At 49.9% G+C, this 27,308-nt stretch overlaps 1 protein-coding gene across 1 annotated transcript in view; it reads right to left on the bottom strand.

Annotated features, from left to right (window-relative positions):
* Cpt1a (carnitine palmitoyltransferase 1A) overlaps window positions 1–27,308 on the bottom strand; it is a 62,500-nt gene that overhangs the window by 5,822 nt on the left and 29,370 nt on the right. Inside the window, exons 4-15 of the mRNA XM_057779279.1 lie at window positions 23,974–24,145; window positions 22,141–22,242; window positions 18,221–18,358; window positions 15,812–15,889; window positions 14,720–14,827; window positions 14,196–14,283; window positions 11,103–11,298; window positions 9,000–9,188; window positions 8,274–8,379; window positions 5,015–5,131; window positions 1,960–2,124; window positions 1,234–1,368 (exon numbers count right to left, since the gene is read on the bottom strand). Coding sequence (XP_057635262.1) covers window positions 1,234–1,368; window positions 1,960–2,124; window positions 5,015–5,131; window positions 8,274–8,379; window positions 9,000–9,188; window positions 11,103–11,298; window positions 14,196–14,283; window positions 14,720–14,827; window positions 15,812–15,889; window positions 18,221–18,358; window positions 22,141–22,242; window positions 23,974–24,145 — 1,594 coding nt within the window. The remainder of the gene's footprint in view (window positions 1–1,233; window positions 1,369–1,959; window positions 2,125–5,014; window positions 5,132–8,273; window positions 8,380–8,999; window positions 9,189–11,102; window positions 11,299–14,195; window positions 14,284–14,719; window positions 14,828–15,811; window positions 15,890–18,220; window positions 18,359–22,140; window positions 22,243–23,973; window positions 24,146–27,308) is intronic.

Below are 27,308 nucleotides of genomic sequence, written 5' to 3' on the forward strand. Positions count from 1 at the left end.
GCCAGGGTTCCGTGACCAGGATGTCATGAGAGAGCTCCACCAGCCCATTATCCCTTCCCAGATGCTGCCGGGGCAGGCTGGTTGTTGGAGAGGCACCCTGCATGGGTGTCTGCTGTGTACACACCCCCATGAGGTAGCCAAAGCCCAGCTGTCCCTCAGTTTATTTTGTCACCCTCCTTGGCAATTCTGCTAAAATGGTACCGTGAGCGCTTCAGTGCGACCCGAATGGGATGCTTCAGGGAACTGAAGTCGTGTGCTTGCTGCACAAAAGCACAAGGACCGAAGCTCATTCCTCAGGGCTTGCTGACCAGCCAGTCTAGCCAAAATAGCAAGCTCCAGACTCAGTGAGATCCTCGTCTCAAAATAAGAGGCTGAGAATGAGGAGGAAGACACAAACACTGACTTCTGGCCTCCTTTTACACTCACATATGCACACCACACATACGTACACACATGCATACACACACACGCCACAATCACATACACATGCACTGCTTTAGGTTCTTCTGGACATTACAATATCATCTGAGCAACAAGTGCCCTTTACACAGAGGTATGTCAAGGCACTGACGCTCCTATGAAAGACCCGGCCTCTGGGTCATATTGAAGGTTCTAGTAACAAATGGCATCACCTGCCTTTTTTTTTTTCTAGAGGAAAGAGAGCCCTAGTTGGGGCTGTCTTGTAGCCCATTGTCTGCTGGTGACAAGCACCTATCTGGGAGCTTGGGGAACTGGGCATAGATTTGAATGTGGCCGTGTGCTAGCTGGGGCCAGCAGTGGACTGAATTCATCTCAGTCCAGTGTCTAAATTTCTTCACTCTCATAAGGCTACTACAGGGCTCCTAAGAGGCAGAGCAAGGAAGTCCCAGCTTTGCCTGGCAGAGCGAGCAACAGACTCAGAAGATCCCAGAGTCAAAGTCCACTGACACCAGTGATGGATGTCTGTTTCCTGTCCCTGCGCTGTGCCCATCCTCATGTGAAGGTTCTCAGGACAAATAATCTCATCCCCAAAAGCTCAGTGGACAATACGCTTTGTATATGTCCCCACTGAGCTTCTTAAATGCTTTCTGTTTCTTTGCATGAGGTGCTGGGGAGAGACAGGGGAAGGAGGGTAGAGGGAGAAGGGAGACGGATGGAAGGGAGCATACAGAAGGGCTAGAGAGCCTCATGGTCAGCTTCTAGGGTCTTGTGAGAAAGCATGCACCATGCTGTGTTCTACTGTCATGACCTTACCGTTTTCGTGGGGTCCATCATAGCCATGACGAAGTTGCAGGACTCTGTGGTGCAGGAGCGCACGGTCTCTGTCCTGCCCTCTCGGAAGAGCCGAGTCATGGAGGCCTCGTATGTGAGACAGAACTTGCCCATGTCCTAGGAAGGAAGGGAACACAGTTGAGGGCTGACAGGCTGCAGTGACCATCTTCGCCTACATGGACAAGTGGCCAGGAGCGGGGCCGGGAGGAGGAGGGAATCTGCCCGACCCTTTATTCAAAATTTAATCGTTATGTGTCTGGGTGTGTTGTCCGCATGTACATCTGAGCAACACGTATGTGCCTGGTGTCCAGAGGCCAGAAGAGGACACTAGATCCCTGAGGACTGGAGTTACAGATGACTGTGAGCTGACGTGTGAGTGCTTCTATTGAACCCAAGTCCTCTAAGCTGCTGAGCCATCTCCCCCGCCCCTACTCTAAGGTTTTACTGTTCATTTGTGGATGTCTCAAACTCTGTCTTGTCTATGACAGAAGCTAATGCCTGAGCGGGATGTCACTATAAACCAAGGGTGATCAGCAGTGTGACATTCCATGCCTCAGTACCTCAGAGACCTGGGCGGGAGGTGCTAGTGTTTGGTGTCAGCTGCTCTTCATTCTGGGCTTTATACCTCCTCTCCCCACTAGGGAAACAGCCCAGATGTGTGTGTGTGAGGACCCCGAGTGCCCACGATGAGCTCAGATCCTCTCTTACCCTGTAGTGTGCCAGCTGCAGTGCCAGCTGGATGAAGGCATCGGGGCTCGTCCGGCACTTCTTGATCAACCCTTTGCCAAAGGTGTCAAATGGGAAGGAATGCAGGTCCACGTCATTTGCCAAAAGGCTGGCGCTGCTCAGGGAAGTCTCTATGACCTCCTGACACTGCAGGGAGAGGAGGCTCCACTCAGTGGGGAAGCACAACAGAACAGGGCGGGGCAGGACAGAACCGAGTTTGCAAATGTGCATTGCACATTCTCTGGGGTTTTTCTGGAAAGGCGACCTGTGAGGCAAAGCGCAGCATCTCTACATCACCCCAGGAGCAGTGGGGAAACCCAGTCAGAAACCACAGCCCCTGCGGCACATGAGACTGCTGTAGAGTGCAGAACAGTCCTTCACACGCAACAGGCAACATCATCAGAACGGCTAGCATTATGTGGAAGAAACTTCTAAGGCAACCCCTCTCCCATGCCCAGGTACTTGTTTGGAGGGTCTGGCAGGAGAGGGCAGCTACTCTGTGCCCTTGATAGGACGATGGCCCTGCTCTTTAAGGGGAAGGTTTTCTTTGACAAGATGGGAAGCTTCCGGAGGGGCTAACAGGAGTAGCAATGAAGGAAGAGGACACCTGCCTAGCCAGCCAGATCAGATGAATTAACACTGGAGGTCACTTAGGTGACAAATGTCATAGTCAGATTGCCCTCACATTTCTCGTAGTCATTTGTATGTGATTCTGCCCCAACCATAAGTAGCCTTGTCACCCTGGAAGATGCTAGGCTATGTGGGTAATGGAAGGGTACCAGAAAGCAGAACTCCATGTGAGGGGCGATGGCGTAGCCATCATGCAAGCTGAGTCAGACCGTCTTCTGGCACGGCTGCTCTTGGGGTCATAGGCTCCTGGAAGCAGCGCTCACCCAGGCTCTGTGAGCAAGCCCAATAAACTCAGACTTTGGTGGGACCATACTTGGATTTGCCATTGGGGTCTCCACAGGGAAAGGCTTCCCACCTGAGATTCAAGGGAGTGCCAACAATTGTAGGTCTGCTGCACAAAGCAAGTCATTTTGAGGAAGATATTCTGGGAAAGGGGGACATGAAAACATGTCTTCTGGCTGCAACAGGACTGGTATACTCACGAGCTCACAGCAGCTGTGGCTGCCTGCACGAGATCCAGTCAGTTAACGCTACAGCAAGGAGCAGGGAGAGGCTCATGCAGCCCCAGCCTGAGCCGAGGCTTTATTGGCACCCATGGCTGCTGGGGGCGGGGCTGTCATTTTTCCTTAGGGGTGAGACCAATGGGACGTGCCCTGCTTCGGTGGCCAGCCCATGCCCATGAGCACACGGGAGCACCAGTGGACTGTAGTTATTATTTTGTAGAGAATCTGGAGAGGTGGCTCAGCAGTTAGAGTGTGTACTGCTTCTGCAGAGGACTCGGGTTCCGTTCCCAGCATCCTTATCAGGTGACTCACAACTACTTGTGGCTCTACACACATACACATACCCACAAGGGCATGCACACACATAATTAAAAGTAAAACTTATAAAGACATCATGAAATTGAGAGGGAGATGTGTCAGGGAGGACGCAGGGGAGGGAGGAGTGAGGAATAGATATAATCAGAATACATTGTTTCCATGTGTGAAATAATACTATTTTTTAAAGGACAATAAAGGGATCAGTGTTTGCCAAAGGTCAGGAGGGGGTTAGGAGGTGGAGGCCATGAACTATTTAGAGCAGTGAAGGCTGTCTGCTGCTGTGACAGGGGACACATGACACTGCATGACTGTCTAAACCTACACAACCTGTGCCACGCAGGTGACCCTGTGTAAACAGGAACGTGGTGATTTGCCAGGAAGCTTCAGAGACAGAGCACCCTGGTAGGGATGCTGAGTACCAAACTGTGTGGCACCTGGGAAATACCCGTATCGTCCTCTCAATTCTGCCAAGAATCCAATACCTCTAACGTACGGTGTGTTGAAGAGACCCAGTGAGCAATCCATGGCCTAGTCAGTTCCAGCCCTAGGCCAGGCTCTCCGCAGAGGTCATGTTTTTCCATGGATCCCATATTGCCCTGGGACCTCAGAACACTGGATCTAGAACTTTACTACATAAAAAAGTACTTCTTGGGACCCAGAAATTCCCACCCTAACATCCCTTCTTCCCAGGGCTCCTATAAAAAATCCTTTATTGTCCTTTAAAAAATAATATTACTTACAGTTATAAAATTTCACAGGTGTAAACCGCATCTCAGAATCTTATGTTGTTTTCTGAGACAAGGTCATAGCAGTTCTCCTGCCTCAGCACAGGGGCTGGGATGACAGAAGCAGGGCACCTTTACACAGCCCAAAAATACATATGGGGAGCCAATAATGTTTTAAGTTTTAAAAATTATAAACATCTGGGGGGGGCGTGGCTCAGTAGGTAGAGAGCTTGCCTAGCTTGTACAAAGTCCAGGGTGCCATCCCTACAGCCAGAAAACCCAGGGTGTAGTCAACACCTGCTAGCCCAGCATGTGAGTGGTTAAAAGTAGAAGCATCAGAAGTTCAAGGCTGTCCCCAGGGACACAGCAAGCTCCAGTCTAGCCTGGGCTACATGAGACTCTGTCTCAAAAACAAAACAAAAAACCCCAAACCACTTAGAGGATTTCAAGTCAACATGACTTAGGGTTTTTGTTGTTGCTGTTTCAAGACAGGGTTTCTCTGTGTAGCCCTGGCTATCCTGGAACTCATTTTGTAGCCCAGGCTAGCCTCGAACTCACAGATCCACCTGCCTCTGCCTCCTGAGTGCTGGGATTAAAGATGTGCGTTACCACTGCCCAGCTGTGACTTATGTTTTTATCTCTATCTTCAAGGAAGTCACAAAAGCTCAGTGACTTCACAGCTGGAATCCGAACAGAGCCGGAAACTGAAGCCCCATTTCCCTCAGCAGCCCAGGCCCTTCCCATACTCTGGGCAAACAGCTTTCTCTCTGTCAACAGAGCTCAGGACCGCATCAGGAGCACCATGGGAAGACTGAGCACTTCCACCCAGGTGAATGATGGTCTCTGGATCAGCGGACGTACCTCTCCTGGGATCTCCCACTGTAGCCTGGTGGGCTTGGGGATGTTGGGGTTGATGTCTCCCCTACAATGTCCATCCTCTGCATAACACAACTGGAAGATGTCAGTGGCCATGACATACTGAGGAGAAAGAAGCAGAAAAGGAAGAGAAAACCCTAGTGAGTATAGTGTCTCCTCCATGCCCAACACAGAACACACCTGGGACCAGTCTTGGGAGCAAGGGCAGCACCTTCCCCAGTGCCCACCAGGCTGGGTGGGTGGTGGGTGCCCATTTCAGTTCAACCCACACAAAATAAATCTTAAAAACCCAAAACAGCAGAGATCAGGAAGCTCCCAGACAGCTGCTGTGTGGTTTCTAGAGGCCAGGCCCTGGAAGGGTAAAACTGTGACTCTAAACCACACGGCAGGTCACGGCCTCAGCATCTCCAGCGTCCACCTGCACAGCCTTTGGGTGTCCTCTGTAATACCGGAGAAGTGTAGGCATTTCCCAGGATGCTGCTCCACGTCTCAGAACCAGCCCTGTGGCAATGTGGCCCTGTGCCTTCAGGATGAGAGCCGAGTCCCCAGCACTCTCCAGGCTCCTGGGCTCCATTTAAGAGCCTTAGTCACTCCATCATGTGGACAGAAAACTAAATGGTGATTCTACTAGTATTCTTGGCCTAAGATTTTCCTTCCTTAACCTTATCTTGATCAGACTTACTTTAAAATATTAGCCTGAGGGTTGGAGATGACTCAGCTGCAGAGTGCCCTCTGTGCTCACTACTCTGACAGAAGTTTAGGGTCTGGTCCCCAGCTCACAGCCACCTGTAATTCCAGCTCCAACGGATCTGCTGTCCATACTGCACTCATATGCACATATACACACACTAAACCTTAAAAATCAGACTATGTGGCTATCTTATCGACTTCTCTTTCTTCTTTATCTCTTTTTTCATGCTTTTGGGGTTTTGTTTGTCTGTTTTACTATGTGGCTCTGATTGCCTTCAAGTTTTCAGTAATCCTCCTGTCTCAGCCTCTTGAGTGCTGGAATTACAGGTATATGCCACCATTTGTTCTCTTATGCAAGCTGCCTGGGTCCCAGAGATCTCCGTGACCCAACAACAGCTCTGTGCATGTGTTCCTGGGATATTCTGATGGGCACAGCCTCTGTTGGGCTGTGCAGGGCTTCCCCGGGACATGGGGGGAGGGTTAATGGAGGTGAGGCATCTGTACTTCTGGGCTGACAGAGTCCACACCTCTGCTGGCATCAGGGCCTGGTGGGGACAAGACCTTCCCCCTCCAGAAGGAGAGCAGAGCACGTGCATGAGCAGGAAGACACAGCATGCACTCTGCAGCTGATTTTGCACCACGGGAAAGAAATCCTGGGTACAGCACTGCAAGAAGAAACTAAGACGTAAAGTTTTAGCTGGGTGAGGCAGTGCACAGCTGTACTCCCAGCAGCACTCTGGAGGCTGAGGCAGGAGGATTGCCATGGATTGGTGAGACTCTTGAGAGAGGAAGGAAGAGAGGGAGAGAACATCTCTAGTCTGAAATCTAAAAATTTAAACTTTGTTGAGAGTTGTGCCAGCATTTAAAGTACTTCTGATTTCTGAAACACAGACACTTGACTGAGGAGCCAATGCAGAAATGTCAGATCTGCACCCTGGTCTTTTTCTCTGCCTGTTTTGTAGTTCAAGCTGGCCTCAAGCTTGACCCTCATACCTCAGTCTCCTGGGCACTAGGGGGCCAGTTATGTACCCCACACCCCCTCTGTGTTTCTGGAAGCTGTGCTGGGAGAGAGGGCAGGGGCAGAGATGTGGTGGCCTTCAAGTAACCCTAAAGGGATTTTAGTAATTTTAGTAAACAAATGTTTCCAGTTGGGGCTGGAGAGAAGGCTTAGCAGTTTAAGAGCACTGGCTGCTCTTCCAAATGACATGGGTTCAATTCTAGGCACCCACATGCAGCTCACAACCGTCTGTAACTCCAGTTCCAGGGGACCTGACACGCTCACATAGACACACATTTAGGCAAAACACCAATGCACATAAAATAAAAATAAATAAATCATCAAAAAGTTAAAAAAAAAAAAAAGCTGGGATGTGGTGGTACATGCTTTTCCCAGCACGTGAGAGGCAGAGACTGTGGGTTTGAGTCCAGCCTGGTCTACAAAGTGAGTTTCAAGACAATAACGGCTGTATTACAGAGAAACCCTGTCTCAAAACCAAAAATAAGGAAACAAAAGTTTTCAATAAGATACAGCTCCTTAAAACTTTTCACTCAATTATTTAATTATTCCGATGTGTGTGAGTGCATGCATGACCCATTTAGCTTCTACCTTCCTGTTCAGAGATTGAACTCAGATCATCAGGCCTTCATGGCAAGTGCTTTACCTTGCTAGCATCTCTCTGGCAACTTGTACACTATCATTTTATAAGCCAAAACTTCAAGTCAGGCCTGGTGCTAATGCCTATAAATCTCTGATACTGAACAGGTTGAGGCAGGAGGATTCCAGGTCTGAGCCTAGGGTAACTGAGTGAGTTCAAGTCTAACATGTTTAATTTAGTGAGACCTGGTCTCCAAAATATTGGCTGGGATTATAGACTTGGTGTGGAATACCTGCCTAGCATGTGAGAGGCCCTGGATTTAATCCCCAGCATCTCACACTCACACATGTGTCTTTCTGTTTGCCCTCAAACTAGAGTAAGTGGGAAAACCAGGAAGTCTACCAGTAAGTGTGTTATTTCAGAATGACCCAAGCTGTGTGAGCCGAGTCACTGTGTGGTTTTGGTTCCATGAAGAGACATCACATGTGCCTATACCCAAGGAACATTAAGTTCCAGGAAACCAAGACTCAAATGCCTGTAACTTCCTGCATGATACCAACACCAGTAAAGAACTAAGTGCTGTGGTTTGAATGTAAGAAGTCCTCCATGGGCTCATGTGTTTTAACTCTTGCTCCCCAGCCGGCAGCACTACTTTGGATGCTCTGGACTCTAAGAGTCACTGGGAGCAGGCCTTGAGCCCTACAGCAAGGGTCCTGCTTCCTGGTGCCCTGGGAAGCGTGCGAGCAGCCCCCACATTCCACTGCCACACTGGGCCGGTCCCATCAAAGCCTAAGCTGAAAGAAACCTCTTCCCCCCTTTCTCAGGTTATTTGGTCACAGACAAGAAATGTAACTGATACAGAGAAAATCAGACAAATACAGCCAAGTTCAAGTGGGGCTGGGCTGGGCTCCCCAATGCACCTTCCATATTCAGCAACAGGTAAGAAGGGCGTGGCTCACCTCCCACAGATGGCCCACGATGGGCGCGTCCGCCCAGGAGTGCTCTGCGTTCATGCCTATCTTGCTGTTTTTGAAGACAACAAATGTGAGGGACTTGTCAAACCACCTACAGAAGAAAGCATGATCATGGCTTCCAGCCTTACATAAACACCAAACTCCAAAAGCTGTTTGTGTGTTTCTGCATGGACCAATGACTTCTCCCCGCCCTTGACAGTTCTCCAGGTTTCTACACCCCAAGAAGGTGACAATAAAGGAACACCAAGGACACAGTCATTCATCTCTTCTTGTGCCAGAGATAAAATGCAACATGTGTGTCCTGGGACCAGCGTGGCACTGACTACTATAACACGGACTAGCATGTGCCCCTTCCAGCCAAGCCTGGGAGGCGCCGCCTCACTTTACAGCTTTGGAAAGGGGATCCAGGAAGGAGAGCCCCAGCAGCTGCACAGCCACAACCAAGGCCAGTGCCAGCTCCGGGCCTGACCCCGCTCCGCACTGTGAGAGCCCAGTGACGCACAGTTAAAAGAGTGGTGGGGCGAGCAAAGGAAGGGATCTCAACTCCTTCTGGCCTGCTCTGTGCGTGGGCGAGTGTGTTGAGGGAAGCAAGCAGAGCCTTCACAGGACAACTTTTGTGGTGGGTTCAGACGCAGGGAAGCTGCTCCAAAGCGTACCTGAGACATCTCCCACAATTCCCCACCAACCTTGGAAATAAAAAGGAGAGGGTACCTGTCAAAACATTTGCCGTGCAGCAGAGACTTGGCGTAGCTGTCTATGGATGCCTCCGGGTCCTCCTCCCTGTAACCCTGCTCTGATTCGTCCAACGTCACGAAGAATGCCGCCTTTTCCACCGCGTCCAGGGACTGCTTATTTTTCCCACGTGCAAAATAGGTCTGCCGACACTTTGCCCAGGGCACTCTGTGGCAAGAAATAAATGCATCTAAAGAAAGTTGCCCTGGGTGGGCAGATGGCTCAGTGGACAGCCGTGCCTGCTTGTTGGCATGAGAACCTGAATTTCATCCCCAGAGCCCATGTAAAAGAGCCAGGTGAGGCAGTACATGCTCTCAATCCCAGGCTTAGGGAGACAAAGTCACACTCCTCAGGGTTCACTGGCCAGCCAGGCCACCCAAACTGACAAGCTCCAGGCTGGCAAGAAACTCTGTCTCCAAAATCAATTTGGATGACTAGTGCTTGAAGAATAACACCCAAAGCATGCATACTCAAGCATGTGCACACACGCATACACGCATGCGCTCGCGCACGCGCGCGTGCGCACACACACAGATACCAAAGAAGTTGACTAGCCATGGGATTTTAATTAAATCAACAATAAATGCTCAGAATGTAGTCCAGCCTGTGTCTGCAGCTGCCAGGGAGGGGTGCCCTTCCCTGTCCTGCAGAAGCCACAAAAAATGCTGAAGGACCTAGCCCTTGAATGCAGCCTCTGCCTTGAGCCTCTCTGAAGACATGAGTCCACTGATATCTTCAGCACTATAAACCCATCTTTCAGATGAGGAAACCTGAGGCACAGAGAACAGGCCACAGCTACTTTGGAGCAGGGAAGGAGTGAAACCATCTGGCCCTGAACCCAGATCACATGATACTACCAAGATGACCATCCTGTGCCCACCACACTTTTGACATTGGTGTGAGGCCCATGTCCCTTCAAAGACCCCTGCAGGAGCTTCCTCTCATTGCTCCTAGGTCCCTCACTTGGTCCTTAGCCTCCAGGCCTTCTGCTATAGCTCCATTGCCTGCCTCCACCCCACACTCTGGCAAGTTTTGGTGTGTTAACGCCCACAAATGCCACATAACCCCAGGGCACCCTAGCCCTCAAGGCAAGAGATGAAACAGGTTTCTTAGTCCCAGGCTCCCAACGCCAAGCAGCACAGTCCTGTTTCTCCTGAGTGCCTGGAGCAACTCCTGATTAAAGTGTTTGGCCCCTGGCCTTGGCTGCTGCAGCAGCTTCAGAGCAGCTCTGGGGCTCTGTGGAAGGAGGTCTTTTGTGAAATGTCCGCTACTTTTGGCTTCAGAGAGACAAATCCTCTCCCCACTTTCTTGTTCCACCTGCTCCTTACTCTGCACAAGGCAGGGCACAGGGCAGTTTCTCTTTCTCACAGTGACCCCTTGGATCTCTTGGAGCTGGCCTTGAAGACACACTCACTGAAGAGGGGTAGGGGGAGAGCCAGCTCAGAAGTGTTAGGATCTGTGGCCATTTGCCATCGGCCTAGAACTGAGGAGGTGGAGCCAAGAGAATCCCTAGAGCGCATTAATTTGTCAGAATAGCCAATCAGTGAACTCCAGGTTCTGGGCGCAACCTTGTCTCAAAAAAAAAAGGAGAGCAATAGCTGAAGATCCCCTGCACGCACATACACTACTCACACACGTACAACATACAAAGCAAGTCTCCCTGGCTGGGGGCTCGCTCAGTGGTGGAGCACTTGCCTCAGAAAGAGAAATCAAGAAATAAAGGAAGTTAGCTGGGTGTTGGTGGTACAGGACTTGATCCAAGCCTGTAGGAGGTGGAGGCAGGAGGACCCCAGTTTTAAGACCAGCTTCAGCCACACAGCAAGTCTGAGGCCATTAACAAGTATGTCCATAGCCTCACGCAAAAGGCTACACACTTGCACCAAGCGCCCTGTGTTATTTCCTACCGCTACAGACCTGCTGTCACGTGAATCCCACTGCCTGTGTGACTCACATCCAGGAGTGAGACGTGACACCGTGACAGTGCTCTGGCTGCTTTGGTGCTACTGCTGGGACCCTGTTCAGGAAGAGCTCCTCGGAGCACTGTGAAACCCAGACCCATGAAGGGTTTGCAAGGCCACGCACCTGTCTGCAGCTGTGAGGGCGGCCAGCTTGGCTTCCCCGGGCTGCGGCTCTGAGGGGTCATCCAGGATGTGCTGCATCTGTTGCTCCAGCTCTCGGGGCCTCAGCAGCCTCCCATCATGGTAGAGCCAGACTTTGAAGTAGCGGCCCCTGTGGTACACGACAATGTGCCGGCTGTCCTTGATGTGCTGGATGGTGTCTGAGGTGGAGGACACAAAGGGAGAGACAGCAAGTCAGAAGGCCTTGGTGGGAGTCTCAGAGCTGAGTGTTTGACTTTTTGAGAGAGGATCTCATGTAGCCCAGGCTGGACTCCAACTCCCTATACAGAGAGCCAACAACGACCCTGGACTCCCGATCCTCCGGCCTCTACCTCCTGAGTGCTAGGTTCACAGGTGTGTGGCCCTTGATTCCAAACTGAGTCAATCTTTGACCAAACCAATCCTCCGTCTCAGTTTCCTCATCTATGAAACCAGGCTGGCAGGCACGGTGGTTTGAATGGATGTTTCCCCAAGTCACGGGCATTTGACTACTTGGTTCCCTGTTGGTGGCTACCTGGGAAGGATTAGAGTGTCCTTTGGGATGGGCACAGCCTTCCTACCCTCCCCAGTGCGTCGCCTGTGCTTCCAGTGGGTGGAGAGGGACGTGAGCTCTTAGCTCCAGCGCCTGCTGCTGTTGTGCTCCCTGTGATAGGGATGGGCTCGATGTCTCCGAAACCGCCAGCCCCATACACCTGCTTCTATAGGCTGCTGGACAGGTATTTATGACAGCAGGAAATAATACAGCAGTCTCCCCTATGAATGAACACCAGGTTCCCACAGGCCCACGAGTCCAAAGCACCCAGGCCACGTGGTTCTATAAGAGGACACCCTGGAAAATGTTCTGATGAAGAAAGTGGACATTTCCAGCATGAAAGCTGTTTCAGGGGATGGAGGGATGGCTCAGTGGTTAAGAGCACTTGCTGCTCTTCCACAGGACCAGAGATCAGTTCACAATACCCACATCAGGTGGCTCACAACCGCCTCTATCTCCAGCTCCAGGGAATCTGGTGCCCTCTTCTGGCCACCTCACACATACATTTAAAGAGACAGACACATAAAAATAAAAAGCAAAAATAAATCTTAAAACAATGAAAAATTTCAGCCAGGCATGATGGTGCACCACCTGGGAGAATCTGTAGTCCAAGGCCAGTCTTAGCTATATATCAAGTTAGAAGCTAGCCTCGGATACATAAGACCCTGTCTCAAAAAAAAAAAAAAAAAAAAAAAAAGGGCGGGCTGGGCGTGGGGGGCAGGGAGATGACTTGTGGGTAAAATCCCTTGCAGCACAATCCTGGTGATGCGGGTTTGATCTCCAGACCCCATGTAAATGAAGTTGTGAGTCAGCCCCACGGTACTGTCACTGAGCGGCACATTAGCACTGCAGTGTGGCTGTGACCCTTCTACAATCATACACACAAACACAATGAAGAAACTTTAAAAGGATCAACAACAAAAAGGCTGGTTATGGCAGTGCACACCTTCAATCCCAGCACTAAGGAGGCAGAGGCAGGTGGATCTCCATGAATAGAAGGCCAGCCTGGTCTACATGGGGGTGTTCTAGAGCACGAGACCCTCTCTCAAAAGAAGAAAGCAAACACATTGGACAACTAAGCAGCAAGGCCCCTGGACACTAGCGTGTGGCGTATATGACCCCACTAGGTGCAGTCCATTTTAATAAATTATTTGTTGTTTCTGTTTTTGAGACAGGGTTTCATAAGTAGTCTTAGCTGACCTAGAACTTACTGTGTAGGTCAGGCTGGACTCAGAGATCCACCTGCCTCAGCCTCCTGAATGCTGGGATTTTAATATTCACGATCACTACTGTTAAAGACCATGGCAGGGCCAACGAGCATTTGCTGCCTAGCCTGACCCCAACACAGTGAAGAAAAGAACCAACTCGCTCAAGACATCCTCTGTGGCATGCATCTTTAGAGGGTCTTTCAAATTTTTAAAAATTACATTTACTCATTTATCTTGTGTGGGGATGCAAACATGTGAGGACAGGTGTGCCGCGGTACACATGGAGAGGGCAGAGGACAGCCTGTGGGAGGAGGTTCTCTCCTTCCACCACAAGCACCAGGCTTGGGGACAGGCACACTTCCATGCTGAGTCATTTTGCAAGCCCTGAAGGGCATCCTTGACTCCAGTCTCCTTCTCCTGCTCCATGTCCTGGCTGACAGAAGGTAAGTGCTCTGCTCCCTCACATGTCCCTGCATCCCATGATGCTTTGCTCTTCCATCGCCCAGAAACAATGGACTACAGCCTCTGGAACCACGAGGCAGACTAAATCTTTTCTCCCCTAAGTAGTTTTTGCTCAGGTATTTCGTCACAATGTTATAAGGTGACCAATACTGTACACATGACCCCTGCAGGCCTGCATGGTACCAGCTGGTATCCATTCTCCCTCTTTTCCAAGAATGTCATAGGTTAGAAGTCAGATTATATAACCATGCTTCCCAGGCCAAGAGGCCAAAAGCAAGAATCTGGGCCAGGATCCAGCTCCTCGGTCATGAGTATTTTACAGTAAACCCGGCATGTGGGCCAGAGGAAGATGTCCAAGGGAATATTCCAGCAGGTCTGGGAAAAATGCCCATGAATGGAACTCTGAACTGAAGAAATGTTAAAATCTGGAACTGACCCACTGTCTAGACCTAGTAAAGACAAAGGAAATCCAGGCTGGAGCTGGCATTCAGTTGGTAGTGCTCTAGTCTAGTGTGTATGAAACCCACGGTTCCATTCCTACACAACATACTGCAGACACGGTGACACATGCCTATAATCCCAGTGGGAGCAAGAGGAGCAGAAACTCAAGGTCATCCTCAACTATATATTGTTTTAGTCCATCCTGGAACACATGAGATCCTGTTCCCAAACCATGACCAACGACAAAAAGAGAACGGGATTCCAAGAGGAGGAACATTCAGAAACAAGCTCCCGGATCCTCCTGCCCCCACACCCTGCAGATTACCCTACCCCAATGTTCCCTAATGTTTCCTGGTTCTGAGCAGCAGAATGACTAACCCCGGGTCCCGGGGGAGCCCTGGTGAACACCACCCACCTGTCTCCTCCCCGGGTATACGGGAGGTGTTGAAGAGTCGCTCCCACTGGGCAGAGCAGAGCGGAATCGTGTTTCCCAGAAGACGAATCTGTAATAAAAATGTGTTTAAAACCAAAAGGCAAAAATCCCACAGGAAAACTTTAAATGGAGCTGATTAAAATGCTGCCTATTTCCTGTGCATACTGCCCAGTCTGACTTCATCCTCTCCAGGTGTCCCCTGGGGTAGCACCTGAGGGACCTGCTGAGCTGTGCCAGGGTACAGACAAACACTTAAGCCACCAGAGGTTATGAAAGAAACGGTTCTCTTGAGCAGTTCACCAGCACGCCTCTCATCCCCCAGGAACTGAACACAAGCACTCAGCCATCTCAAGTCAGCCATCACTGATTAGTGAGCCCCAGTTATCTGCTGTCTCTGGTCCCAGTGCTGGGATTCCAACCAGTACACCAATGCATCTGGCTGGGTGTCACTAGCAGTTTGTCACCTGAGCCACCTCTCTAAAGATCTGAAAGGACAGTTTACATACAGGCTTGAGCTCCTCCCGGTCCAGCTTGCGACGATACAGCAGCATGGCGTGGATAGTGTTGCCGGCTCTTGCTGCCTGAATGTGGGTTGGGGTGATGTACAGCATCTCCTGGGAGGGGGTGACAGCATTGAGTGCTCATGGAGATGGCATGGTGATTTGTACACATGGTGGAGGCCCTCCCTCCAGGCCGCCAACGTGTTCCTACAGTTACCACAACAGCTTTGCTTTCTGTATTTGCTTTAGGTTCTGGTTTTTGGAGACCAGGTTATATTATGCGCTCAGGTTCCTGAGAGCGAGGATTAAAGGCATGTGTCACTATGCCTGACTTTATAACTTAATAAATTGTTATTTGATTTTTCTCATATTTGGACAGTTTTGTTGTTGTTTCAGGTCTATTTGTGGGTTTTGGCAGATTGAATTTTTTTTCTTTATATCTGTGTGGTTAAGTGTACGTGTGTGCAGGTGTCCAGAGAGACCAGAAGAGGACATCAGATCCCCTGCAACTGGAATTACAGATGGCCTGAACCACCTGACATGTATGCTGGGAACCAAACCTGGGTCCTTTGGAAGAGCATCTAGTGCTCTGAACCTGCCATCTTTCTAGCCCCGAGGAAGGCCTTGAACTCCATACATAGCCAAGGATGACCCTGAACTCCTGATCCCCTGTCTCCAGCTCCCCAGTACTGGTCCCACAGGCTCTAAATTTGTTATTGTTCCACTACAACCCCAGCCTCCATCTGTTCTGGGGCTATTAAATGCCAGCAGGATTTTGCTGGGCATGGTGGCGTACACCTTTTCTACCAGGTTCAAGGCCAAACAGGGCTTACTAAGCAAGTGCTATTTGCTGTGAATGTGCTTTGCAATACAAAGGTGTCTGTATTGTTGGGTAGAGGGCAGGGATCCCACAGGCACAAGGAGATCTAACACATGGGCCCCGGGTGGATCTTCACACAACATGAAGTCATGGACAATGGACAACAGAGGCAGGAGCAAGAGGAGAGGAATCCACCCCCAAGCTTTCCTAGGCGGCTAGCAGCTCTGTCCAGCACAATGAAGGCGCCCTGGCTGCAGCAGGACAGAAGACCCACTCACCATAGCGTAGTAGTTGCTGTTGACCATTAGCGGCCCTCGGCCCCGCAGGTAGATGTACTCCTCCCACCAGTCGCTCACCTACGGAACAAACACAAACAAGACAGTGCTGAGCAGAAGCCATGAAGCTGCTTTCCCTGGACCAGCCTGCTCTAAAAGTACAACTTTCCGGAAGATTCTGGCATATGACAGGCTCCAAAACAAAGCTGTCTTAAGCAGAGAGGACACACGGAGTTGAGAAACACACTGGTCTTAAGGGGAGACCTGGCTAGACAGCAGATCATTTCACAGTCACTTAAGAAAAAGGGTCCGGGCTGGGGATGCAGTTCAGCTGCTAGAATGCTTGCTCCCAAGCGCTGTACAGAACTGGGCACAGGACTGGACACTGATGCACACACAGGCAGGGGATGGGGAGTTCCAGGCTATAGCCAGTTCAAGACTGCTACACAGCAAGTTTCAGGCTAGTCTGGGAGCCACATGAGACCGAATGCATAACTGCTAAAGTGCCCTGGCTTGAAAGTGGGGTGCAGTGCTACACGCTTGTCTGACCCAGGCCTCGGGTCCTATCCCCAGCACTGCAGAAATAAAATAACACAGATGACCCCAAATCTCCCCAATGACCGATCTTCCCCTTCCTGATGCCTGGGTACGTCCCAGAGCCACAGCAATAAGTCAGAGGCAGCCTGTGTGTCTTTACTCTCCAACATGCCCATTGCAACGCCACCCAGCAAATGCCCATTCGCAATCCATGTTGAGCACTGTGTTGGGGTGCACACCTGGGAAAGGGCACACACAAGAGTCTAGGTGTGCAGCAGTCCAGCTGGCCTATGATTAAAACCAGAACATGACAGCCCCTTATGGCCTGGGAGTCTTGTGGAGTCCTGCCCTCCCAGGCTCAGCGCCCGGTTCTGTCTGATCCTTTTCTCTGTTTCTTTTCGCCTACTTTCTCTGTTTGTTTTTGTCTATTTATTATTTGTGGTTTTTACTTTTTTTTTCTTTTTTGAGGCATATAACCCTGGCTGTCCTTGAACTCCCTCTGTAGACCAGGCTGGCCTCGCACTCAGAGATCCACCTGACCTGCCTCCTGAGTACTGGGATTAAAGGCATGCACCACCGTACCCAGCTAGAATTCTTTTCATGTGTGTGTTTGCCTGCATATATGTTCTGTGCAGCTTGTGTGTGCCTGGTACCTATTGAGGTCAGAAGAGGATGTTGGATCCCCTGGCACTGGGGTTATAGATGATCGTTATCATGTGGGTGCTGGGAATCAAACCCAGGTCCTCTGCAAGAACAAGTGCTCTTAACTGCTGAGTCATCTCTACGGCCTCTTGTTTTTGTTGTTGTTGTTTTTTTTGAAGCAGGGTCTCATGCATTCCAGGCTCTCCCTGAACTCTATATAACCACAGATGACCTTGGACTTTGATCTTCCTGCCTCTCTCCGAAGCCCTGGGAATAGTGTGCGCCACCAAAACAGATGCAGTGCTGGGAACTGAATCCAGGGCATTGTGCACCATTATCAAGGACTCTCTCAGCTGCATGTCCTTTCCAGCCCTTACAGTTTTGTTTGAGGGACTAGAGAGATGGCTCAGTAGTTAAGAGTGTGTTCTGATCTTGCAGAGAACCCAAATTTGGCTTTCAGACCCCATGTTGGGTAGCTCAAAACCACCTGAAACTCCAGTTCCAGGGGATCCAATGCCCTCTAGTTTCCACGGGCAACTACATGCATGTAATACATATAAACTCACCTACGCACCTATACATAAATAAAAATAGATACTTTTTAAATTTAAGAGCTTTTCTTGAGATAAGGTCTCACTGTGCAGTCACTGTGTGAGTCCACAATCCTCCTGCCTCTGCCTTTTGAGTGCTGAGATTATAGGTGTGTTCCACTGCTTCTGGCTCACTAGATGTTATTTTCAATCCTTTGCCTCCCACCAAAGTTATTCTTTACATGTGGCCTCCCTCTCTGGGTTTCATACCCCTAACAGGCCCTCTTGCCCCGCCCAAAAGCATACAGCTGTTCCCAGCAGACAGCTGCCACTGTTAGCATCATCTGAACCCTGACCAGGAACTCAGAGGGGTGTGATACTCTGGGATGTAAAAGGCAGCAGAGAAAGAGGCGAGGTGGCAGGGCCACCATGGGAGAAAGAGCCTTTAGTGACCTGCCAGGTGAGGACTACAGGCTCAAGGGCAAAGCAGCCCTGCCCTGAGGGGGCTGCAAAGGCTACTCAGGATCCTCTGCACGAGGGAAAGGCAGCCAGCAGCTCTGTGCACAGTTCTCATGGATAAGTATGGCTGCCCTCAGCTACCGTCATACTCCGTGAGCCCTGGTACCCAAACGGGAACTTACACACTGAAATAGCTCACTGAGAAAAGATCTATGAGAAAAGATTTATGTGCAGAAATACTTACATAATTTGTGGCCCACCAGGATTTTAGCTTCAAATACCACTGCAATTTGGGTCCGAGATTGACAGCGAAATCCTCGGCCAGCACTGTCATGCGTTGGAAGTCTCCTTCCTTCATCAGCGGCCTCACAGATTCCAAGTACTGGAGTTGAGAGAACACGGTCTGAGTGAGATACCCACCCCTGAGTCATGGACCATTTCACACCTCAGGAGAGTCACACCAGGCAGAAAAGGCTGGGAAAGTTTCCCTGAGTCGGTCTCCCCTCTCAACAGACAAGACAACCATTGCAGGGCTAAACATTGCTGCAGATGAACGAAAATCCAGGTATCTTCTTCCTCATGGAGGAGACATCAAGACATCTCTCAACCATTATTTGGTCGTTATTTCAATGATGGTGCCCTGAGATGGGTAGGGCAGCCCTGCGGGCCCAGTGAGGGTCAGATAGGTGCCCAGGCAGAGCAGGAACAGGACCATGGTTCCAGGGTCTAGATGCTCAGTTCAGACAGACTAACAGATGCAAACCTTGAACATGTTTTGAGGTAAAACACACAGGGTATTTCACACACAGTCTTTTTCTTTTTTGAGACAGGGTCTCATGTAGTCTAATTTGAACTCAAACTCACTAGGTAGCTGAGGATGGCCTTGAACTCCTGATCCTCCTCCTTCCTCTTTCTCCCAAGGGCTAGAATGACAGGCATGTGCCCCCATGTCTGGTGTTCTAAGAACCCTGAAAGCTCACACCTGTACCTGAGTGAGTTCCAGAAAGTGGAACTGCCATCTGATTTGTCAAGAAAGGAAACCAGGTCTGGAGCTGGGTATGACATAGGACACACGTAATCCCAGCATTTTGGAGGCAGAGGAGGCTTAACTGGTCTACCTGAAAAGTTCCAGGCCAGCCAGGCTACATAGTGAGACCCTGTTGCAAAACAAACACCAGCCTAGGGACAGCAGTGTTCTCTAGGGCCTGCTCTACACAATGAGGGGCGGGGCTGTTCCTCAGCAGGGCCAGCTGCTCCTCTGAAGCTTACTCCAAGTACAACACGGGCACTGAAAGGCCGTACTCTCCCAGGGCTCTTCTGGCAGATCGCTTGCCTTGCACACACAAAGCCCTGGATTCTGTCCCCAGCACTGCAGAGAACTAACTGAGTATTGTAGGATTAGCCTGCCGTCCCAGCGCTCAGGTGCAGGAAGCAGAGGAATCGAAGTTTAAGGTCATCCTCAGCTACATAGGAAATTCTAGGGGTTCCAGACCAGTCTGAGCAATGTGAGATCCATCTGGAAAGGGGGAGGAGGCTCTATACACTCTGGGGCGAGCACTGCGCCATAGCAGGCAGGCAGCTGTAATTCCCCGAAGCCAGTATGTTTTTTGATTTACAGTTCTGAAAAGTGGGCAGAAGGCACCAAGCATGGGTGTTCGCCCACGGAATGCACCAAGGTGCGGCCACTGAAGAGCAGATCAGGCTCAATACAGAGTCACTCTCTGCTACTCTGACACACGAAGTCGCACCCACATGAAAACACGTGCATGGACATTCCCAGCCTTCCTGCTTTCGACACAGCCCGCACCATCTACCCACACAATGAACGTTATCAGCTCCAGAAAGGGAAGCAGCACAGCCATGCTGGGTCAGGGTGAATCTTACAATCATCCTGCTTTGGGAAGTTAAAACAGGAGAATTACAAGTTTAAGGCTACTCTGGACTACAGAGTAAGATCCTGCCTCAAAGAAAAATAAACGCTAGTGTGTGGGGGGAAACCCACAAGAGTCACCCATTACGTAACTCCATTCATGTCACAGTCCCTGACTTGGCAGAACTAGAAACAGAAAGTAGAGCAGAGGTTGGCAGACGGGCAGGGAGCGTGGGAGTTATTGCCTAATGGCTACGGCTTCTGCTTGAGGCAACAGAACGGCCTGACAAATCATGGTGGCCACAATTGCACAATGCCCTAGATGTAATTAGTTTTAATAAACTTATACTTGAAAACAGTTAAAATGTGTGTGTGTGTGCATGCGCACATGCAAGCACATGCACAGACGCATACATGTACGGAGGCATTTGGAGGGCGCATGTCCTCAGAAGCCATCCTTACAAACACCATCTACCCCTTGGAAACAAGTTTTTTAGCAGCTTGGAGTTAAGCAGCCAGGCTGGTATCACTGGGCCCTGAGCCACAGAGATCCTCCTGTCTCCATTCCCAGGACTGGGATTACAAGTGTGTGTCACAAACCTGGCATTTTTCTATGGGTTCTGATGAATCAAATTTAGGACTTTGCTTGGAAGGTTGCAAGCATTTTACTGATTGAAAACTATCTTGTCAACTCATTTCCTCCTCTTTTTTTTTTTTTTTTTTTTTTTTTAGACAGGGTTTCACTGTGTAGCCCTGGCTGGTCTAGAAGTAGCTTTGTGGACCAGGCTGACTTCAAACTAAGAGAGATCTGCCTACCTCTGTCTCTTGAGTGCTGGGATTAATAGTATATGCCACCATGCCCAGCCTTTAAAAAATATTATAAATGTGGGTTTTGTATGCATTTGCCACAGTTTAAAATAATGGATGCACTCAAATCCCTGAAGCACGCACATTAAACAGGGACTCATCCAGTCCTAAACCGCATCTCAATAAAGGCATTATTCAAAAGTAAACATTCCCTGGTAGGTGGGATATGGGACCTTTAAACACTGAAGATGCAATTAATCCATTACAGAAAAACAACATCAAGCTATGGATGGTAAAATATGTCTACCATGTCTGCATCAAGAGACTAAGGCAAGAGGATCAAGGTCATGGGGCTGGAGGGATGGCTCAGCAGGTAAGAGCACCGGCTGCTCTTGCAGAGGACCCAGGTTCTATTGCCAGCACCCACTTGATGACTCACGATTGTTTGTAACCCCAGTTCCAGGGAATCCAATGCTCTCTTCTGGCCTCCTTGAGCACTGCATTGCATACATATGGTGGGCACTGCATGCATACAGTGTACACATCTACACAAAGTCAAACACTGATGTGGGAAAGTCATTGGTTAATTAATAAAGAAACTGCTTGGCTTCATAGGTTAGAACATAGGTGGGTGGAGTAAACAGAACAGAATGCTGGGAGGAAGAGGAAGTGAGCTAAGACGCCATGCTTCTGCTCTCCAGGGCAGATGCGATGAAGCAAGCCGCCAGGTCAGACATGCTGAATCTTTCCCGGTAAGACTGGTGCTACACAGATTATTAGAGATGGGTTGATCGGGATATGAGAATTAGCCAGTAAGGGCTAGAGCTAATGGGCCAAACAGTGTTTAAAAGAATACAGTTTGTGTGTTGTTATTTTGGGGCATAAGCTAGCCAGGCAGCCGGGAGCTGGGTAACAGGAATGCATCCCACAGTTCCTTCAACAAAACACTTATACATAAAGAGTAAAAAAAAAAAAAAAACTTAAAATGTTCGAGGGCTTTGGTCCTGCCTCAACAAAGTGATGGGACAGACTTGACTAAGCAGGAAGGCCTTACCGGCTCTGAGGAGTGGATGGGAGGTGAGGTGGGGGGAGGGAGAGTAAGGTGGGGGGATGGGGGAGTGGGAGGAGAAGAGGAAGCAGGAACTGGGATTGGCATGCAATAAATAAATAAATAAATAAATAAATAAATAAATAAAGTAAACTATATAAAAAAAAAAGAGAAAATGTTCAAGGCCAGTGTGGGTTGGTTACCCAGCAAGACCTTGTATGCAAAACCTACATATCAAAGGGCTGGGGCTATGGCTCATGGCAGAACCCTTGTCCAGCCAGGGCAAGCACTCTGAGGTGGGGCAGCATTATCACAGGAACCCTGCAGCAGAGACTCTGCCCACTAATAAAGAGGAAGGAGTGTATTCACAGTTACAATTAGCCAGATGAATGGCTCTAAAGGACTTGGGCATCTCAGCACAAAGGTGAGACACACCTACCCGGCTCACGGTGTCTTTGACGGCTGGGACAGGCAGGCGCGGCAGAGACGTCTGGAAGCTGTACAGCATGGGCTTTCGGCCTGAGAAGACCTTGACCATAGCCTGAAGATACAAGTTACATTTCACAGATGACGCAAATATTAGAGTCAAAGTCAGGGTTCACCTGCACGCGACTGGCTGAGTGCTTACGGTGGGGCCATTCCCTGACTTACACTATCAGACCTCGGCAAACCAAAATAGTAAACACTGGGCTGAACCAAAATTAGGTCTGACAGAGGCTTCGGGTACGGCTGCCGACCGTCACCCATGGCCAGGAGCCCTGGAGTTAACAACACCTCTGCAGGCGGCTGTCAGCCTCCTCCTGGGATGTTCATGGTTTGAGGTTGGTGCAGGCTCTGGATATAGGAAGTAATGCCAGCTGAGGTGTTCACCCTCAAGTCATCCCCAGGGTAGGCAGTGTGTCCCTGTCCATCAGATGAAGCAACACGGAGAGTGAGCCACTTCCTACAGTCCGATGCAGGCCAGGTAGAGAAGGCCACTCTCTGCTCCTGACCAAAACCAAACATCTCTAAGGGTTCAAGGTGTAGACAGTGATGATTCTCAGCACACAGGAGTGCTGGGATTCAGTTTAACATCAGCCACGAGGACTGCTTAAGCCCGCCGGACACCATCTCTAGCTAGGACTTAAGTTCTGCTACTCTAGGCATTAGAAGACTCACAGACAAGGTGGAAGCTGGTTTGGGGAAGAGTGGAGTGTATGGTGGGTAGCAAGGGGAGTCTGAAGGAGAAGATCAGAAGTGGGGATGATGGGGGGGAGTGTGCTGGCCTGTTGGTTAAGGTCAAGCTGACCTTTTCCTCCCCTTCACCAAGAAGGACCCCCGGGGAGAAGCAATTCAAAAGACAATTTTACTAGGACCAGACTCATTAAAATCATTTACAAACCTTGGGAGCAGAAAATTAGTTTCTTTATAAAACAAAACCAAAACAAAACCAAAAAACAGAACTGAAGACCAGAAGTTAAGAGTGGTGACCGTATGTGGGTGGGGGCACACGTGATAGCCACACTGTGGAAGGGGGTGTTGATGCCAAAGAGGGAGGCCCCAGGAGTGATCTCCACTTTGGACAGCCACCCAACACCCCCACCCCAGAAAACTGAGCTTATAAAAATGAGCTGGGGCTTCGGATATGGCTCAGTGGGTAGACAGCTCACTGAGTTAAGCTACACATGAGGCTCTGGGTTTGATCACTGGCATCTCGTAAAAACCAGACATAGTGGCGCATGCCTGAGCTGGAGGCAGGAGAACCAGAAACTCGAGGTTATCCCAGGCTACAGAGTAAATTCAAGGCCAGCCAGGGTGATGTGAGACCTTGTCTCAAAAAACAAAAACAATAAACAAAACAAAAAATCTCCATAACTAGTTAAAATTTGACAAGGCTCATGCATATGGCAATAACCCTCTTCCTTAAATGAGGGTGCCTGGCCTTAGGGTCGGGGTGAAACGGAGAACACTGAAGGGTTAGGGTAACTCATGTGATCTGGCCAGCAAAAGTGTCTTGACTACAAAATGGCCCAAGGCTACAAAGACCTGGTGGGTGGCACTTAGGTTCAGCAACCATCCTGAACTACAGGCTAAGCAGGTGAGCAGAGAGATGGCAGAACTCCCAGAGACCATTAGCAAGCAGCCCTGGGCTCCACCCGAGTGTCACGGTGAGCCACAGCTCGTCCACAGCCAGAGGCTGGGGACCGGTCACACATCAAAGAGCAGAGCAGAGTGCTAACCAGGCAAGGGGGCTCCTCTGGTGACGTCACCCTAGCTAGTGACAGATAGTTACCATCCAGATCCTGGTGCTTCGGCTCATTTTGCCATGCTCCGCGAACATCCAGCCGTGGTAGGAGAGCAGCACCTTCAGTGAGTAGCGCATAGTCATGATGACCGCTACCCAGAGCCCGGTGCCGAAGAGGATGCCGCTCACCATGTTCTTCGTCTGACTTGACATGCGGCCACTGTGGATGGACCAGATAAGTAGCTAGAGCGGCAGCGTGGGAAGGTGGCTACAGCTACCACCACCACGCAGTGGGACCAAGCACCTTCCCAGGGACAGCAGAGAGCAGGCTGCAGCACCTTCAAGCAGAGGTGGGCTCATTAGAGAAGGAAGCCTGAGGGACCCACCAACTCTCCTAGTGCTTGTGCCATTCTCTGTCCCTCTCAAAATGGGCCAGCCTTGGCTGGGTGCAGCAGAGTGGCCTCTCTCTCTTTTTTTTTTTTGGTTTTTCGAGACAGGGTTTCTCTGTGGTTTTGGAGCCTGTCCTGGAACTAGCTCTTGTAGACCAGGCTGGTCTCGAACTCACAGCGATCCGCCTGCCTCTGCCTCCCGAGTGCTGGGATTAAAGGCGTGCGCCACCACCGCCCGGCCCCAGAGTGGCCTCTCTTGTGCTGAGGCCAGAGACCAGCCTGGGCAACGCAGTGAGCTTTCCATCCCCCAGAAAAAGCCAGAGACCGGCTAGTGACTTGAGCCATCCTGAACAACACCACTTTCTCCAGCCTTAGAGAGCACAGCGGAGAGGCCCACTGTGGGCAGAGACCTGCTCACCATGACAACTGCTTCAAGCAGGTGGGGACTGCTAAATGATGCTCACAGAGACCCTGGCCCAATTTCTTCAGATTATAAAGCTTTCCCCACCCCTCAAACGTACCTTGTTTGTGTTTGCTTGGATCTGCTGTGCCTGCAACTGAACTCAGAACTTCATGCTTGCTAGGCAGGGGCTCAAACCCTGAGCTACACCCCCATCCTCAAATATAATTAGATGTTTTTATTCATAAGAAACTCAAATGTCCCAGCACCCTGGAGGCAGAGGCAGGTGGATCTCTGTGAGTTTAAGATCAGCCTGGTCTACAAAGTGAGACCCTGTCTCAAAAACTAAACCAAATCAAATTAAAACAAATCAAACAAACAAAAAAAAAAACCCTACATAAAAATAAATAAACCTAAAAAAAACTTAAAAGATTTTAAATACTTAAGAAAACAAAGTCACCGATTATGAAAGAAAAACCAAGACAAAAATGCAGCTATTTTGTGGGATTGTTGCAGTTGTTTTGGAAATGGAGAAGTAGTGGCAAAGTAAAAACTAGCACCCTCCTCTGCGAGGCTCAAGACATCAAGGAAGAAGAGGTGGAAAGGACACAAGAGGGATGGGGAGGAGAGCTGAGAAACGCTCTCTGCTGCACACGAGAACTTGCTGAGGCTGTGAACAGAGGCCAAGCCAGCTGGATCGGGCCACACTCCAGCAGGGGCACTATTTAGACTTGGTGGATTTAATAAAAGAGTGGGTGTGGAGAGTTGGCATGGGTATAGTCAAGATACACTGTTGACACGTACGGAACTGTCAAGGGACGTATAAAAGATAGTCTATGATCAAAACAATGGTATACATAACCATAAATGTTCTAATACTGGAAAACCTTAATTTAACATCTTGTAAGTGACAGAGACAAGTTTCTTCTCAGGTAAAACACTACGCTCTGAAACGTATTTTCCCACAGTTGGTCAAACCCAGCATTCAAAGGGCTGGAGAGACAGCTCATTAGTTAAGAGCATTGGCTGCTCTTGCAGAGGACCTGGGGTTCAATTTCCAACACCCACACAGAGGCTCACAACCACCTGGATCTGAGGCCTCTTCTGACCTCCAAAAGCACCAGGTACACATATGGTACACAGACACACATGTAGGCTAAACACACATACACATAGAATAAAATTAAAAAAACTAATCCAAGCTGGGTGTGGTGTCACACGCAGAGGCAGGCAGATCTCTGTGAGTTCACAAGGCTAGCCTGGTCTACACAGCAAGTTTTGGGATATCCAGGACTACACAGAGAGATCCTGTCTTAAAAACCATCCAAAGTTCAGCTGTGTCTTTAACCTCTTTGATCTTTTCAGATCAAAGCAAACAGAAACGCAGCCTAGGGGTACAGGAGCTCAGTCCTCATGGGAAGATGGTTCCAGAACAACCCTTCAGGCTGCAGGACTCTGACCTTTCACCTGGCTTTTCTAAATTTGGGCCAGGGATGACCCAGTTTACGAAAATAGATTCTGAGAGACAAAGAAACAAATCTTATAAACACTGAGATTAAACAAGGTTTTAGTAGGTGGCACAGCTATGTGCAATCCGGCTTTGAGGCACAGCTCATGTTAACAGCAGAGCAAACTGTTAGCCCCGCAGCTACCTTCAACAGGCAGCCAGCTCAGCACCCAGAGCAGCACGCTGAGCTGTTGGCGGGCTTCCCTCACCTCTCAGGACCTGTAGGACAGGAGAGCACAAGTCCAGCCTCCAGTGACCAGATCCACCAGCTGCTTCTGGTAACCTAGCCCCTGCTGGATCTTCAGGGCCCCAGACAGACAAGGCCCTTGGCAGGAGGCCTGAACAGGCATTTTTATCTGGTCTCCTACAGTCGCTTACAAAGGCATAACCAATGCTGCCTGCAGGGCTGGAGGCTGAGGAGTTGGCTGACTTCTCTGTAACTCCTGGGTGTCTCAATCAGAGGGCAGGCATGGAGGCTCATTAAAGAGCAACCTCCAGGATTCCGGAGCACCTTCCCAAGCCCAGAAAGCAACTCCTCCGGCTGTGAGTGTCCCCTGGGGCCACTCTGTCAGTTTGCTTTTGCAATCCTTTCTAGTGTATAATCTCTCCATCTCAGCCACCAGGAAAGCAGCATCAGAAAGGCCCAGAGCAGGGCTGGAGACATGGCTCAGTAGTTGGAGGGCTTGCTGTTCTTCCAGAGGACCTGAGTTGAAGGTCTGTTCTCAGCATACGTGGCTGAGTGGCTCACAACAACCTGTAACCTCAGCTCCAGGGGGCCCAGGGCCCTCAACTGGCCTTCAAAGGCACTGAACTCAATGCTCCCAGCTGAGCTTAGCCCTGACCCTAAACATTGTATGGACCCTTCACAACTCCTGGCTAGAAAACAAGGCCAAGTGCATAGCAAGGACCTGGCGGCTATTGCTTCTCAGTTATAAGCCCACTGAGGACATGCTGTGAAGGACATGCGGCACAGGACAATTAGGGACAATTCTGAAATCACTTGCTTGAACCCAGTGTACATGCCTATAGTTCCAGGAGAGGCAGGAAGGTGAAGTTCATCAAGAGTTCAAGGTCATCTCATACTACA

This window comes from Chionomys nivalis, chromosome 8, assembly GCF_950005125.1.
Source record: "Chionomys nivalis chromosome 8, mChiNiv1.1, whole genome shotgun sequence".
NCBI lineage: Eukaryota > Metazoa > Chordata > Mammalia > Rodentia > Cricetidae > Chionomys > Chionomys nivalis.